Source organism: Nanorana parkeri, unplaced genomic scaffold (assembly GCF_000935625.1).
Source record: "Nanorana parkeri isolate BGI_ZX_2015 unplaced genomic scaffold, ASM93562v1 scaffold515, whole genome shotgun sequence".
Lineage (NCBI taxonomy): Eukaryota > Metazoa > Chordata > Amphibia > Anura > Dicroglossidae > Nanorana > Nanorana parkeri.
In genome coordinates, this window is record NW_017306783.1 from 574,575 (window position 1) to 588,194 (window position 13,620).

The 13,620-nt window shown below is 42.5% G+C and overlaps 1 protein-coding gene across 1 annotated transcript in view; it reads left to right on the forward strand.

The window, feature by feature from the left end:
* The window catches only part of NUP133 (nucleoporin 133), a 508,027-nt gene that overhangs the window by 114,098 nt on the left and 380,309 nt on the right, over positions 1-13,620 (forward strand). Inside the window, exon 7 of the mRNA XM_018561308.1 lies at positions 7,695-7,847. Coding sequence (XP_018416810.1) covers positions 7,695-7,847 — 153 coding nt within the window. The remainder of the gene's footprint in view (positions 1-7,694; positions 7,848-13,620) is intronic.

Genomic DNA, 13,620 nt, shown 5'->3' on the forward strand with positions numbered 1-13,620 from the left:
TTTAGGACAAGATATGCACTTTTAACACAGTCCATGGTCTTCTTACCGCTGGCCTGACAACTCAGTCCAACTCCTGGCTCTCAGCTCGCCAAATTGTTATGACAGAAGAACCCAAGTCATGCATCGAAATCCAGTATGTGTACACACAGAACAGTTCAGGCTCGGTAATCAAGCTGTTCTGTTTATTGATAAGTGCTGCAAGTTTTTATAGGGTGAAACAAACAGATGTGTGTAGAATAGCATGTTGCAGACAGGTACTGGGATAGATAACAGTGGACATTTTATGTAACTGATTATGACAAGAACAGAAGCATACTCCCAAAATGGTACATTCCAAAGGAGTGGGCAAGGAAACATTACACAAGAATATTGGTTACATAAGTTCCTGTAAATCTAAGGAAATCCTCTAACCTACTAAGATGCATAAAATGTCTGCCCATAGGCTAATCTTGTCACAACATGTTGTCTTGTACCCTAGAGGTGAATTAACAGGTTATCAGCAAAAAGGGCTGCACATAGTTCCTCCCTTCCCACCATAATGCCGTTTAGATCAGCTTTAAATACCAACCATCTCGGCAGGGGCTCAATGGCCAAATTGAATAGTAAAGGGGATAATGGGCATTCCTGTCGTGTGCCTTGATGTAGAATAATAGGGGAAGATAAAAACCCTTGCCGTAGAGAAGTTATACATAGCTTGTATAAGTTGTTGAAAAGGGCACACAAAACCCATTTTGTAGAGAATTAGAAAAAGCCAATCATGTCTGACGTGATCAAAAGCACATCATGGCACAGCCCTCCCCAGGGACAAGGGAACATTGCTCTAGTACTGCCAATACTTTACAAATGTTAGTTACCGCCACTCTACCCCTGGTAAACCTTACTTGGGTAGAGTGAAGGATTTGGGGCATAATAGAGGCTAATCTATTCGCTAAGATTTTTGAGAGTATTTTAGAGTCAACATTGATCAAAGATATTGCTCTATATGATTCCGGTAACTGAGGATCTCTTTGTTTTCAGGAGTACCTTAATATAAGCTTCTTCCCCTGTGGGCAAATAGGATCCAGTGGACCACATTTGGGTGAATACCTTGTGGAGTGTAGAGGATAATAGAGTCTTCAAAAGCTTATAAAGTTCTGCAGTGTACCCGTCAAGCACTGGGGCTTTGCCATTGGATAAATAAGTTATAGTATGTAAAACTTCGGACTCTGAAATAGCAGCATTAAGGGAGGATAATTGGGATTCATAAAGGGTTGGAAGGGGGGCGTTATCGAAGGGGGATGTAGAGTGATCCACTGGTGCAGTTTGAGAGGTGTACAACGATTGAAGGATTGTCAGAGGATGTTCATTTGTTTAGGATCGCTAACTTTGTCCCTGAGGGTTTTTTAAGCATTGGATCGGGTAGGGATACTGACGTGGTTTAACTAAGTTGGCGAGTAATTTACCACATTTGTTTCCAAATTTGTGGAACTTTAGCTCCCTCAGAGATTTAGTATGGAGATCATAGCGGTGTAGCAGGACTTCATATTACCCTTTTGGCCTTAGTCCAGAGAGCCATGTGTTCTAGCGTAGGGTTAGCTTTAAAGGCAGAATAAGCCTGGCTTATATTTGTTTTTGATAATGAAGCCACTTGCATATCTTATCTGTTCACATCCCCATATCCAGGGCATCACATTAGGCCCTACAATCAGTAAGATTGGTATGTTTGCAAACTATGTGGTCCTTTCCCCTTACATGTCCACTTTCCTCACTCCTCGTTGTCAACAACTACTCTATCAACTTGCTGAAGTCTCTTTTTACAAAATAAACCATAACAAGTCCCAACTTCTAGGTCTCCATATCCCTCCTATGAAAACTACTTTACAGTCCACATTCCCATATGTGTGGGCTACAGCAACAATTCCCTACTTAGAAATTCAACTTCCAGTGTCATCAAAAATATATGATTTTAACTTTACATGTTTTTATTAAGACTACCGAAGAAAATTAACATAGAATACAGAAATATTCAAAAATATTCAATTAAAAAAATAAATTAATTGCATGTTAACATTTTTCACAAAGTGCATGCGATAGGCATAACCTGGCTTACATACATTAAACAAAGTATAAAACACGGATTGAAGGTTGAAGCAAGGTATCCCGTATTGGAAAGAAAGAAGGAACCAAGTGTACAATTGCGTGAATACTTAAGCAAACGTTATGTCCCGAACAATCAGGTGGAGCCTTACAGATGGTATTTTATGTACAATGGGAAGCATAAACGTGCATACATGATGGACAAGAGGCAATCTATAGTAAATACATCATACAAGTGCACCAGGATTTGTAAGATGAGAACTGTGGAAAATAAGTAGAGTAGGAAAGAGGAGAAAGAAAAAGAAAAGGTCAAAAGATAGTCAGACTGCAAATGGTGAATGAGAGACACAAAATATGACTAAATAATCTATTAAATGGTGTGTAATCGCTGGTTGAAGTTAGGTGGCAGATAATGTCGAACCCAAGGGGACCAAATACTGTTCAAGTTCAACGTTGTGTTATTAGTTTCGCAGATCTTTTTTCAAGGGTCATAATCCACGTTACATACTGTTTTTTACTTTGGATATGGTAACATTGGGAGATTTCCAGGATATTACTATTTCCCGTTTGGCTGCAGAGAGTACAAATAAAAACAGTCTACGTAGAAATGTAGAGAAAGAAGTCAGAATGTTATTAAGACGTGCAAATGATGAGTCATTAACAATAAGGTATTGAGGATGCAGAATATCTAATCCCAAAATATGGACACCACAGGACATTCCCACCAGGTGTGGAAATAGGTGCCTGGGTTTGAGCATCCTCTGAAGCACAAGGCAGAGCAATCAGGTGCAAAGGTAGCAAGTCTGGTGAGCACCATGTGCCATCTCTAAAGATGACCTTTACAGTTAATTTCCAGCACGTTTGCACTACACAAACAGGTTTTGGTGGACTTCCACATGTGGTACCAGTCATCCTAATTTAGGACAATACCAGGATCTTTTCCCATTTCCCAATGTAGGATGATGGGGATAATGCTGCCATTACCAGGGAGGAATATAATAGAAATATTAAGCCTGGGCTATGTGGGTTGTCCCTACATTTAAGTTCAAAAGGGGATAGTTTCTTGAGCGATTGTGAGAATCTAACCGTTTTGGAAATGTGGTCGGCTATTTGTAAGTATCTAACAATTTCCCTGCTTGGGATCTGATAACGATCCTCTAAATGGAATAAGGGTTCAAAGCCAGAGTCCATTTGGAAGTGCCATAAACGGGTAAGGTTATGATCATACCAGAAGGCAAAGGCTGTAGGGGAGTCTAGTGCCGGTGTGAAAGACGGTTTGGAAAGAATGAGAGCATTTCAACCATCACGCTATATTTGGTTAATGGGCTAATCTGGGCTGCAATATAATATTTGTGTATGTCTGGGACGCTTGGACCCCCTTGGGATTTTGGAAGGAATAAAGTATTATATGGGACTCTTGGGGTTTTATGTGCCCAGGTAAACCTAGTGTTCTGAGATTAGAAAGTTTTAAGAGTATGGGTGGGTATAGGGATAGTTAAAATTCTAAAGAGGTATCATTTGGGTAGGAGTGTAATTTTTTATTGCTGAAATTCTCCCCAGCCAGGAAAGATGATAGTTTGTCCATATTGACATTAAATTCCTGAGTTTAGCTAGCATAACAGGATAGTTAGCTGCATAAAGGGAATGGTATGAAGCAGTCAGATTTATTCCGAGGCAGGGAAGGGAGGTGGAATTTCATTGGAAGTTGTAGGATTGCTGCAAGGAGGAAAGAGTAGCCAAAGGGAAGGAGACATTTAAAGCTATTGATTTCGATTAATTTATGCTTAGTCCAGACAGGAGTTCAAAATTGTAGAGGGTGTGCATGAGATTGGGGAGCAAGACAAGAGGGTTTGTGAGAAGTAGCAAGGTGTCGTACGCAAAGAGACATAATTTGTGTGTTTTACCAGCAAGCTACAAAACTGAAATATTAACATCCAATCTTTTAAGTTAAGCCAAAGGTTCAATCTGAGGGGCGAAAAGACTGGGAGAAAGAGTACAACCATGTCTAGTACCTCTATGAATGTTAAGTGAGGCCATTTGAAATCCTGAATATTTAATATGAGCCATAGGAGAGTTGTATAAGGAGAAAATCCATTGTAGGAAATGAGGTCCAAAACCGCGACGGCAGAGAGTATAGATAAGGTAGGGCCAGAAAAGGGTGTCAAAGGTCTTTCTAATGTCTAGAGAGAGTAACATGGCAGGGGTTCGTTGATTTCTGGCAGAATTGGTAAGGTGGACAATTCTGCGAATATTGTCACTAGCTTTGCGTGTAGGAATAAAGCCCACTTGGTCTTTATCAATCAGCGAGCCTGTCAAGCCATTCAGACGATGAGATGAGACTTTGGCCATTATTTTCATGTCGACGTTAATAAGGGATATAGGCCGGAAATTAGAGTGTTCAGTGTTAGGCTTGGGTATCATACAAATAGAGGCGGCTAGAGAGTCTCTACCAAAAGAAGCACCTACACGGATGCGGTTGAACAAAATGGTCAAAATTGGAGTTTACGAGATCAACAAATTCCTTATAATATGAGGCAGAGAAGACATCAGGACCAGGTTTTCGTGTGGATGGAGGGATTGAATAGCAAATGTTATCTCATCTTCTGTAATGGGCGTGTCAAAAGTTAGCTGGTCAGGGGAAAGAGGAGGAAGGGGGAGATTATTAAAGGTCTGGTCTGCTAGAGTAGATGAGAATGGTGCAGGGAGGAATAAAGCTTGGACAATTGGCGTTTAAAAAAATATCTAGAATGGACGTAGGGTTATATGTAAAACATGCGTTGCTCGTGTGTAATTTAACAGGTTTGAAGGCGGGGTCTAGGGAGCCAAGTTTATCTGCCAACATAGAACCAGCTTTATTTTTCTTAATGTAATACTTATGGGCAGTACAATGTAATTGCTTTTCAGCGTGATATGTTAGCAATAAATTGAGGTGTCAACATACCTTTTCTAGCTTTGACTTGTTAGGAGAGGGGTATAACACCCTAACTAAGGAGGGATATGGAGCTCAGCTGCGGAACCCCGTTCCGCGTTACACACCCAAGGCCAAGGGTACTATGTAGCAATGTTTATCTCGCCACTAGTTCCTCTGCATCATTGCACCAATCTCCCTGAAGTAGGTCTCCTGGATGCCCTGGTAATGTGCGTAGGTATAGAGGTTTAGTTCCCTTAGCTATGAGGATAGTGAGTAATGGGTATATAGCTAGCAGGTCCAGAAGGTGGTGTGGTAACAGAGGTTTGGTTACAAGCAGCAGCCTGAGCGAAATGCTATTGGTAGTTCGTTATACAGGTGAGTTAATTCACTGCACCTGACAAGCGGACAGGGGGAGGCAGTGTAAACAATCTGTTAACTTCACAATACGGTATTGTGCATATTGTAATAGGAGTTCTGAGAGTTAGGTTATTCAGTACAAGGCTACAGTGTTTGTTAATACCGCAAGCCCATACAATGATCTACCACCGGATGGCAGCAAATAGCTATTCACAGTACTTGCAGTTGGTTGTGCAGGATGCAGCTCCTCCCACTCGGTCAGTGAGTGTTGGTGTGGATGAGGAGGCTGTCGTGAAGCTCCATGAAGTATGCCCGAGCTGAAGGGTGAGACAATAGCTGTCTGAGGAGAGGTAGTCCAAGTCGTCCACTGCTGTGCTGAGGAGCAAGAGACTGTCTGGCGTCCGCATCGGTTGCTGGAACGCCAGACAAGTGAAAGATCTCAGCTTAAGACGAGGATGGGGGCGGAGCCCCACGGCGCGTCAGTGACGTCACACGGGTGAACCGCCGGGAGTCATTACAAGGGGTCAGTGTGAAACGATTGCATGGCTATACCGAATTCCTGCTCCAAAGCACGGGGGTGTCTAAGCCGTTCTCTTTTCAATTTTGACGCTTGATAGATAAGCTGGCCCCTAATTACAGTTTTGTGAGCTTCCCAGAGCAGTATTGGGGAAGTATCAGGAGTACGATTGTTGGACAAATAGTCTACAATAGCAGCAGAAATAGAGGAGCGAAAGGGTCTGAAAGAAGAGAATCGTTCAGCATCCAAGATAAGCTATTGCCTCTGGGGGAAATATTCAAACGGAGTAAGGAAACTGCAGAGTGAACAGACCTGGGAACAGGAGTTGTGTGAGTTGGAGATTGAGGGTATTAGGGAGACCGGAGCAAAGATGTGGTCAATTCTCGAGATTTGGTGAGGATGCGAATAATGAGTATAATCCGTTTTGATAGGGTTAGCCTCCCACCAGCAGTCAGTCAGCAAGTGACATGATACAAGATATCGAAAAGCTTTCGAGGAGTGCAAAGGTTAGGTGGAATCTTTCGATCTGTCTCTATGTGGATATAATGTGAGATTTGAGTCACCACCTAGGATTACCCTACCAATGATTCCATTGAATCCGGGATTGAACAGTAGAGAGTAGGTGGGTAAAAAAGGGGAGTTGATTTTTATTGGGGGCATAGTAGGACACAAGAGTGACTTCCATGTCATGGAGTAGTGCTGTCAAAATCAGATATCTGCCCTGCAAGATCACAAACTGTATTGCAACATATAAAATTGAATGATTTCCAAAGTCCAATTAGGACACCTCTACGTTTGTATGGGGCCATGCCATGTAAATATGTGGCAAATGGGCATCATACACCCTATACATTATCAACATGTTCTAGCTCCAACTCCCCACTTTGATGGAGACTTTGTGGTGAAATTGACTAATTGGGCCACATTTGTTGGCATTGTAAGTCCCTCCGTATGTTTTGGAATGGAGTCTTCCATGTCATCTCGTAAGTCACCGCTCTTCCCCTGCCTTGAGCTCGCTTTATTACACATTACCATTGAAACCCTCCCACCTGATGCCCACACTATTGTTATTCACATTGTATTTGCAGCTAAACCATTAATTACCCGTAGATGGCTCCAACCGACCTCACCTAATATTACAGATCTGATTTATTGGATCAACACACAATGCCCTCATGAACGTATGTTCGCTATGAAACATAACACCTACCCTGCCTTTTACCCTACCTGGGAAAAATTGATTTTACACCCTTACTGTAATATCTGATTCTTTGCAACCCTAGGCACACAACTGGTCTTTTTATTCACGTCTGCTTGTTACATAAAGTTTTGTATTGTGTTGTCTTTTTGGTACATATGCTAATTCTTACAGTACATCCCCACTAGATTGTTTGTTTGCCATTTTACTCCTGTATGCACCGTTTACAGCATTATGCATGTTTGGATTTTTTTAAAAATCTAATTCTAAGAAAGAAATGTTGAAAGAGCATTTTTATCTCCTGGAAGCCTTGACTTGTTAAGAATTCCTTCTAAACGGGTAGTTATAAGTCCTGAAAATTGTAATTTAACATTTACCTCTCATAAGAGAAGTTTGAGAGCTACTGTTGATTGGCTCCTTTTTAAAATTGCTTGTTAATTATTTGTATCTGGCTTGAATACATTTGAATTAGGGACCTGGAACAAACAGTATAGGTGTCAAATTTATGAGATTCCTTCTATACATGCTTAGGCCACTGAATCACAAAGTGTTGAGTGCCTGAGAGATATACTTCAATTTTGATGTGCTACTTTTAGTTTAGTGGTTTATGCAATTTCCATATGTCTTGTTTTCAGCTTCGCAGTGTCCTCTGGGATAAAGGAGATTGCTTATACACTCTCACTGATACCAGTATTGACAAATGGGAAATGGATGATAACTCTGAATGTCATATTCTAAGTTGGGACTTCAGTCGGCTGATTAAAGAAAACATTTCTGATGCCATTTGGGTGAGTTTTTCCCCTTTTTTTTTTCTATTGCCTATGAAATGTTATAATAATAAGAACCTTTTCTGAACTTTCAGTTTGTGGTTTACCACTTCAGGACCACAATATGTATGTAAATGGTGCTGTCCTGATATGGTTATACCAAGATCACGACTGCTGCTGCTACTATTTGATACAGCCGACACCTGGCTGTCACATACAAGGGTTCTGTGCTCCCACTCCGCCACTCCTGCCAGCTATCCCAGGCTCCGCTGTCCCCCATACGGGACTGAGACCTGCACAGCGAGTGTCTGCGCTTCACTAGGGGGGAGATCAGCACACTTTCAGTGGCTGATCTCTCCTCTGATCATGGAAACTGGAGGAGATGTGTATTTCATCACTTCCGGGTTTAGCCTGTTATTTCTCCGGCTGTGGCTGGAGAAGAAGCTGATGAAGCACAATCTGTCAATATCACCACAGTCCATGCTGTCACCACAGTCCATAGGTGTCATTAGGGGGGTCTAATCGACCCCTGAAGTGTAATAAAAAGTTTTAAGAAAAGGAAAGTCACATAAAAAACCCCCAAAAAAGTCCCCCACATATACACGCATACAAATGCAAACATGCATCAATTGCACCTATGTGCAAAAAGTACTATTCAGCTACAGTGGGGCAAAAAAGTATTTAGTCAGCCACCAATTGTGCAAGTTCTCCCACTTAAAAAGATGATAGAGGCCTGTAATTGGCATCATATGTAGACCTCAACTATGAGAGACAAAATGAGAAAACAAATCCAGACAAATCACATTGGCTGATTTGGAACAAATTTATTTGCAAATTATGGTGGAAAATAAGTATTTGGTCAATATCAAAAGGTCATCTCAATACTTTGTTATATATCCTTTGTTGGCAATGACAGAGGTCAAACGTGTCCTGTACGTCTTCACAAGGTTGGCACACACTGTTGCTGGTATGTTGGCCCATTCCTCCATGCAGATCTCCTCTAGAGCAGTGATGTTTTGGGGCTGTCGCTGGGCAATACGGACTTTCAACTCCCTATGAGTCCCTGGCGGCGTAGTGTGTTACTGATGGTAGCCTTTGTTACGTTGGTCCCAGCTCTCTGCAGGTCATTCACTAGGTCCCCCCGTGTGGTCCTGGGATTTTTGCTCACCGTTCTTGTGATCATTTTGACTCCACGGGGTGAGATCTTGCGTGGAGCCCCAGATCGAGGGAGATTATCAGTGGTCTTGTATGTCTTCCATTTTCTAATTATTGCTCCAACAGTTGATTTGTTCACACCAAGCTGCTTGCCTATTGCAGATTCAGTCTTCCCAGCCCGGTGCAGGTCTATAATTTTGTTTCTGGTGTCCTTCGACAGCTCTTTGGTCTTCACCATAGTGGAGTTTGGAGTGTGACTGTTTGAGGTTGGGGACAGGTGTCTTTTATACTGATAACAAGTTCAAACAGGTGCCATTGATACAGGTAATGAGTGCCGGACAGAGGAGCCTCTTAAAGAAGAAGGTACAGGTCTGTGAGAGCCAGAACTCTTGCTTGTTTGTAGGTGACCAAATACTTATTTTCCACCATAATTTGCAAATAAATTTGTTCCAAATCAGCCAATGTGATTTGTCTGGATTTGTTTTCTCATTTTGTCTCTCATAGTTGAGGTCTACCTATGATGCCAATTACAGGCCTCTCTCATCTTTTTAAGTGGGAGAACTTGCACAATTGGTGGCTGACTAAATACTTTTTTGCCCCACTGTACATGTTGCATATCATCGTGAGCATTGGTGTGAGAGCCATAATTCTAGAGCTATCATATATTGTTAACACTAAATTGATGCGCGGTAAAAGCTCTTAAAGCAGCGCCCATGGGCAATTGCAAGTACTGCAGTTTCATGAGTGCACAAAAGTTTCAGGCTTGCCATGTTTGGTATCACTTTACCCGGCACAATCCAGTCTTATATATTTTACCAAAAAATTGGGTATTATGTTCAGTTTGTCTTTACTAAAATTCATTTTAGTGCATTGCATTGTAAAAATACTAGTTTAATTGCAACAATAAAAATTAGGGATGCTCCGATACCACTTTTTTAAGTCAGAGTACGAGTACCGATAGTTTTTTTCAAGTACTCGCCGATACCAATTACCGATGCTTTTTCTTAAAGGGACAGGTCACATTTTTTCTAAAGCAATACAAAATCATGATTTTAGGTCAGTTTCTTAATCTTATGAAGAACATGAACATGAAATTAATATTTATCATGCCATTGCTAACTAAGGCTTGTATCCCCATAGTGGGGAAAATAGATCAGCACATGCCCAGACTTCAGACCAGAACACTGTGTAGTGTGGCACAGCTATATCCAATTCTGCATACCTGGCTTTATATTATAAAGTTCTTATAATATAAAGCCAGGTATGCTGAACTGGATATAGCTGTGCCACACTATACAATAATACACTGTTCTGGGTAAAGGGTAATTTAAATGGTTCGGATCTCCAGGCAGAAACAAAATCATTTTTCTATTAGTACTGCAGCACCGCATGGGGGCTGGGCACAAAAATGCTGTTTTAACTGTATATATATTTTTTTTAAAAGACATTAAATAAAGAAATAACTATGTAGCTATTGCTAACTAAGGCTTGTATCCCCCTAGTGGGGAAAATAGATGAGCACATGCCCAGACTCCAGAACACTGTATAGTGTGGCACAGCTATATCCAATTCTGCATACATGGCTTTATATTATAAAATAATTCATATATGCTAATCAGCTGACACCAAAGGATAATACGTTTCATATAACATATTATCCTTTGGTGTCCGCTGGTATCTGAAATACACGTATTAATCTCCAATGGGAAAAACAAGGAAGTTACATAGTAGCACCTTCTTAAAAAATCAGTTTCTTTCCCACATGGTTTCAGCTGATTAGCATATAGAAACTGCCTGCTATGTTCAAATGGGAAGAGGACCTGGGCGAATCATTTACGGATGAGGACTGGTCCTTGGCGTGTAAGGCTAATGCCTCAAGTTCAAAATGCGTGTCTCACTGGGAAATATCTCTGAAAATAATGCTGAGGTGGTACTTCACTCCTTATCGTCTCTCTAAGATATACCCTTCACGCTCCCCCCTCTGTAGGAGGGATTGCTGCTCAGTCTGCAATATTATGCACGTCTTCTGGACCTGCAAAAGCATTAAAAGTTACTGGGGTATGGTGTTTCGCTACATTGCCTCATTTACAGGCATCTTGGTCTCGCCTTCCCCTCAAATGGCTTTAGCAGAGGGGGTTGTTTATCAGTTTCAGCTGCTTTTGGTGTTAATGAAATGAACGGGTGCGCTAGATGGGCAACAATGAGACAACCTCCAAAACAGGAATGGTTTTACAGGTGGAGGCCACTGACATTTTTTTTTCCCTACTCATCTTTTCTGATTTCTGTTTTTCTCTATTTTTGCATTTGGCTAGAGTCGGTGTCACTACTGGTAGCATGAGGCGTTACCTGGACCCTATAGAGGTTGCACAGGCATGCCAAATCCTCCAGGATGGCACATCAATACATGCCATTGCCAGAAGGTTTGCTGTGTCTCCCAGCACAGTCTCAAGAGCATGGAGATCATTCCAGGACACATGCAGTTACTCTAGGAGAGCTGGACAGGGCCGTAGAAGGCCCTTAACCCATCAGCAGGACCGTTATCTGCTCCTTTGTGCAAGGGGGAATGGGATGAGCACTGCCAGAGCCCTACAAAATGACCTCCAGCAGGTCACTGGTGACCAAACAATCAGAAAAAGACTTCATGAGGGTGGCCTGAGGGCCCTACGTCCTCTAGTGGGCCCTGTGCTCACTGCCCGGCACTGTGAAGGTTGATTAACATTTGCCATTGAACACCAGAATTGGCATGTCGGCCACTGGCGCTCTGTGCTTTTCACAGATAAGAGCAGGTTCCCCCTGAGCACATGTGACAGACGTGAAAGGGTCTGGAGAAGCCGTGGAGACCATTATGGTGACTGTAACATCGTTCAGCATGACCGGTTTGGTTGTGGGTCAGTGATGGTCTGGGGAGGCATATCCATGGAGGAATGCACAGACCTCTACAGGCTAGACAATGACACCCTGACTGCCATTGGGTATTGGGATGAAATCCTTAGACCCATTGTCAGACCCTGCGCTGTCGCAGTGAGTCCTGGGTTCCTCCTGGTGCACGACAATGCCCGGCCTCATAGTTTGCAGCCAGTTCCTTTAAGATGAAGGGATTGATACCATTGAATGGCCCCCACGCTCGCCTGACCTGAATCCAATAGAACACCTCTGGGACATTATTTCTTGGTCTATCTGATGCCGCCAGGTTGCACCTCAGTCTGTGCAGGAGCTCAGTGATGCCCTGGTCCAGATCTGGGAGGAGATACCCCAGGACACCATCCATCGTCTCTTTAGAAGCATGCCCCGACATTGTCAGGCATCCATACAAGCACATGAGGGCCATACAAACTAATGAATACCATTTTGAGTTGCTGCAATTACATTTCAGCATAATGGACTAGCCTGCTGCATCATTTGTTCACTTTGATTTTTGGGGTGTCTTTGAATTCAGCCCTCTGTAGGTTGATAATTTTTCATTTCCATCAAACGATGTGGCATCCTTTCGTTCCCAACACATTACCCAGTCCAGTATTCAGTAGATATCTGACATGATATTTTTCCCCATTGAGATGTGATGTGTTTTCAAAGTGTTCCTTAAATTTTTTTTGAGCAGTGTGTATAAATATATATAAATAGATACACTATATTGCCAAAAGTATTGGGATGCCAGCCTTTACACACACAAACTTTAATGACATCCCAGTCTTAGTCCGTAGGGTTCAATATTGAGCTGGCCCACCCTGTGCAGCTATTACAGCTTTAACTCTTCTGGGAAGGCTGTCCAGAAGGTTTAGGAGTGTGTCTATGGGAATGTTTGACAATTCTCCCAGAAGTGCAATTGTGAGGTCAGATACTGATGTTGAACGAGAAGGCCTGACTCGCAGTCTCCGCTCTAATTCATCCCAAAAGAGTTATTTCGTGTTGATGTCAGGACTCTGTGCAGGCCAGTCAAATTCCTCCACCCCAAACTCACTCATCCATGTCTTTATGGACCTTACTTTGTGCACTGTCATGTTCGAATAGGAAGGGACCATCCCCAAACTGTTCCCACAAAGTTGTCCAAAATGTCTGGGTATGCTGATGCCTTAAGAGTGCCCTTCACTGGAAGTAAAGGGCCAAGCCCAACCCCTGAAAAACAACCCCACACCATAATCCTCCCCCCACCAAACTTTACACTTGGCACAATGCAGTCAGGCAAGTAACTTTCTCCTGGCAACTTCCAAACCCAGACACGTCCATCGGATTGCCAGACAGAGAAGCGTGATTAGTCACTCCAGAGAACACGTTTCCACTTCTCTAGAGTCCAATGTCGGTATGCTTTACACCACTGCATCCAACGCTTTGCATTGCACTTGGTGATGTAAGGCTTGGATGCAGCTGCTCGGCCATGGAAACCCATGCCATGAAGCTCTCTACACACTGTTGTTGTGCCAATCTAAAGGCCACATGAAGTTTGGAGGTCTGTAGATATTGACTCTGCAAACAGTTGGCGACTTCTGCCCACTGTGCACTTCAGCATGCGCTGACCCCGCACTGTCATTTTACTTGGCCTACCACTTTGTGGCTGAGTTGCTGTTCCCAGTTGCTTCCACTTTGTTATAATACCACTAACAGTTGAACGTGGAATATTTAGTAGCAAGGAAGGTAGTTTCAC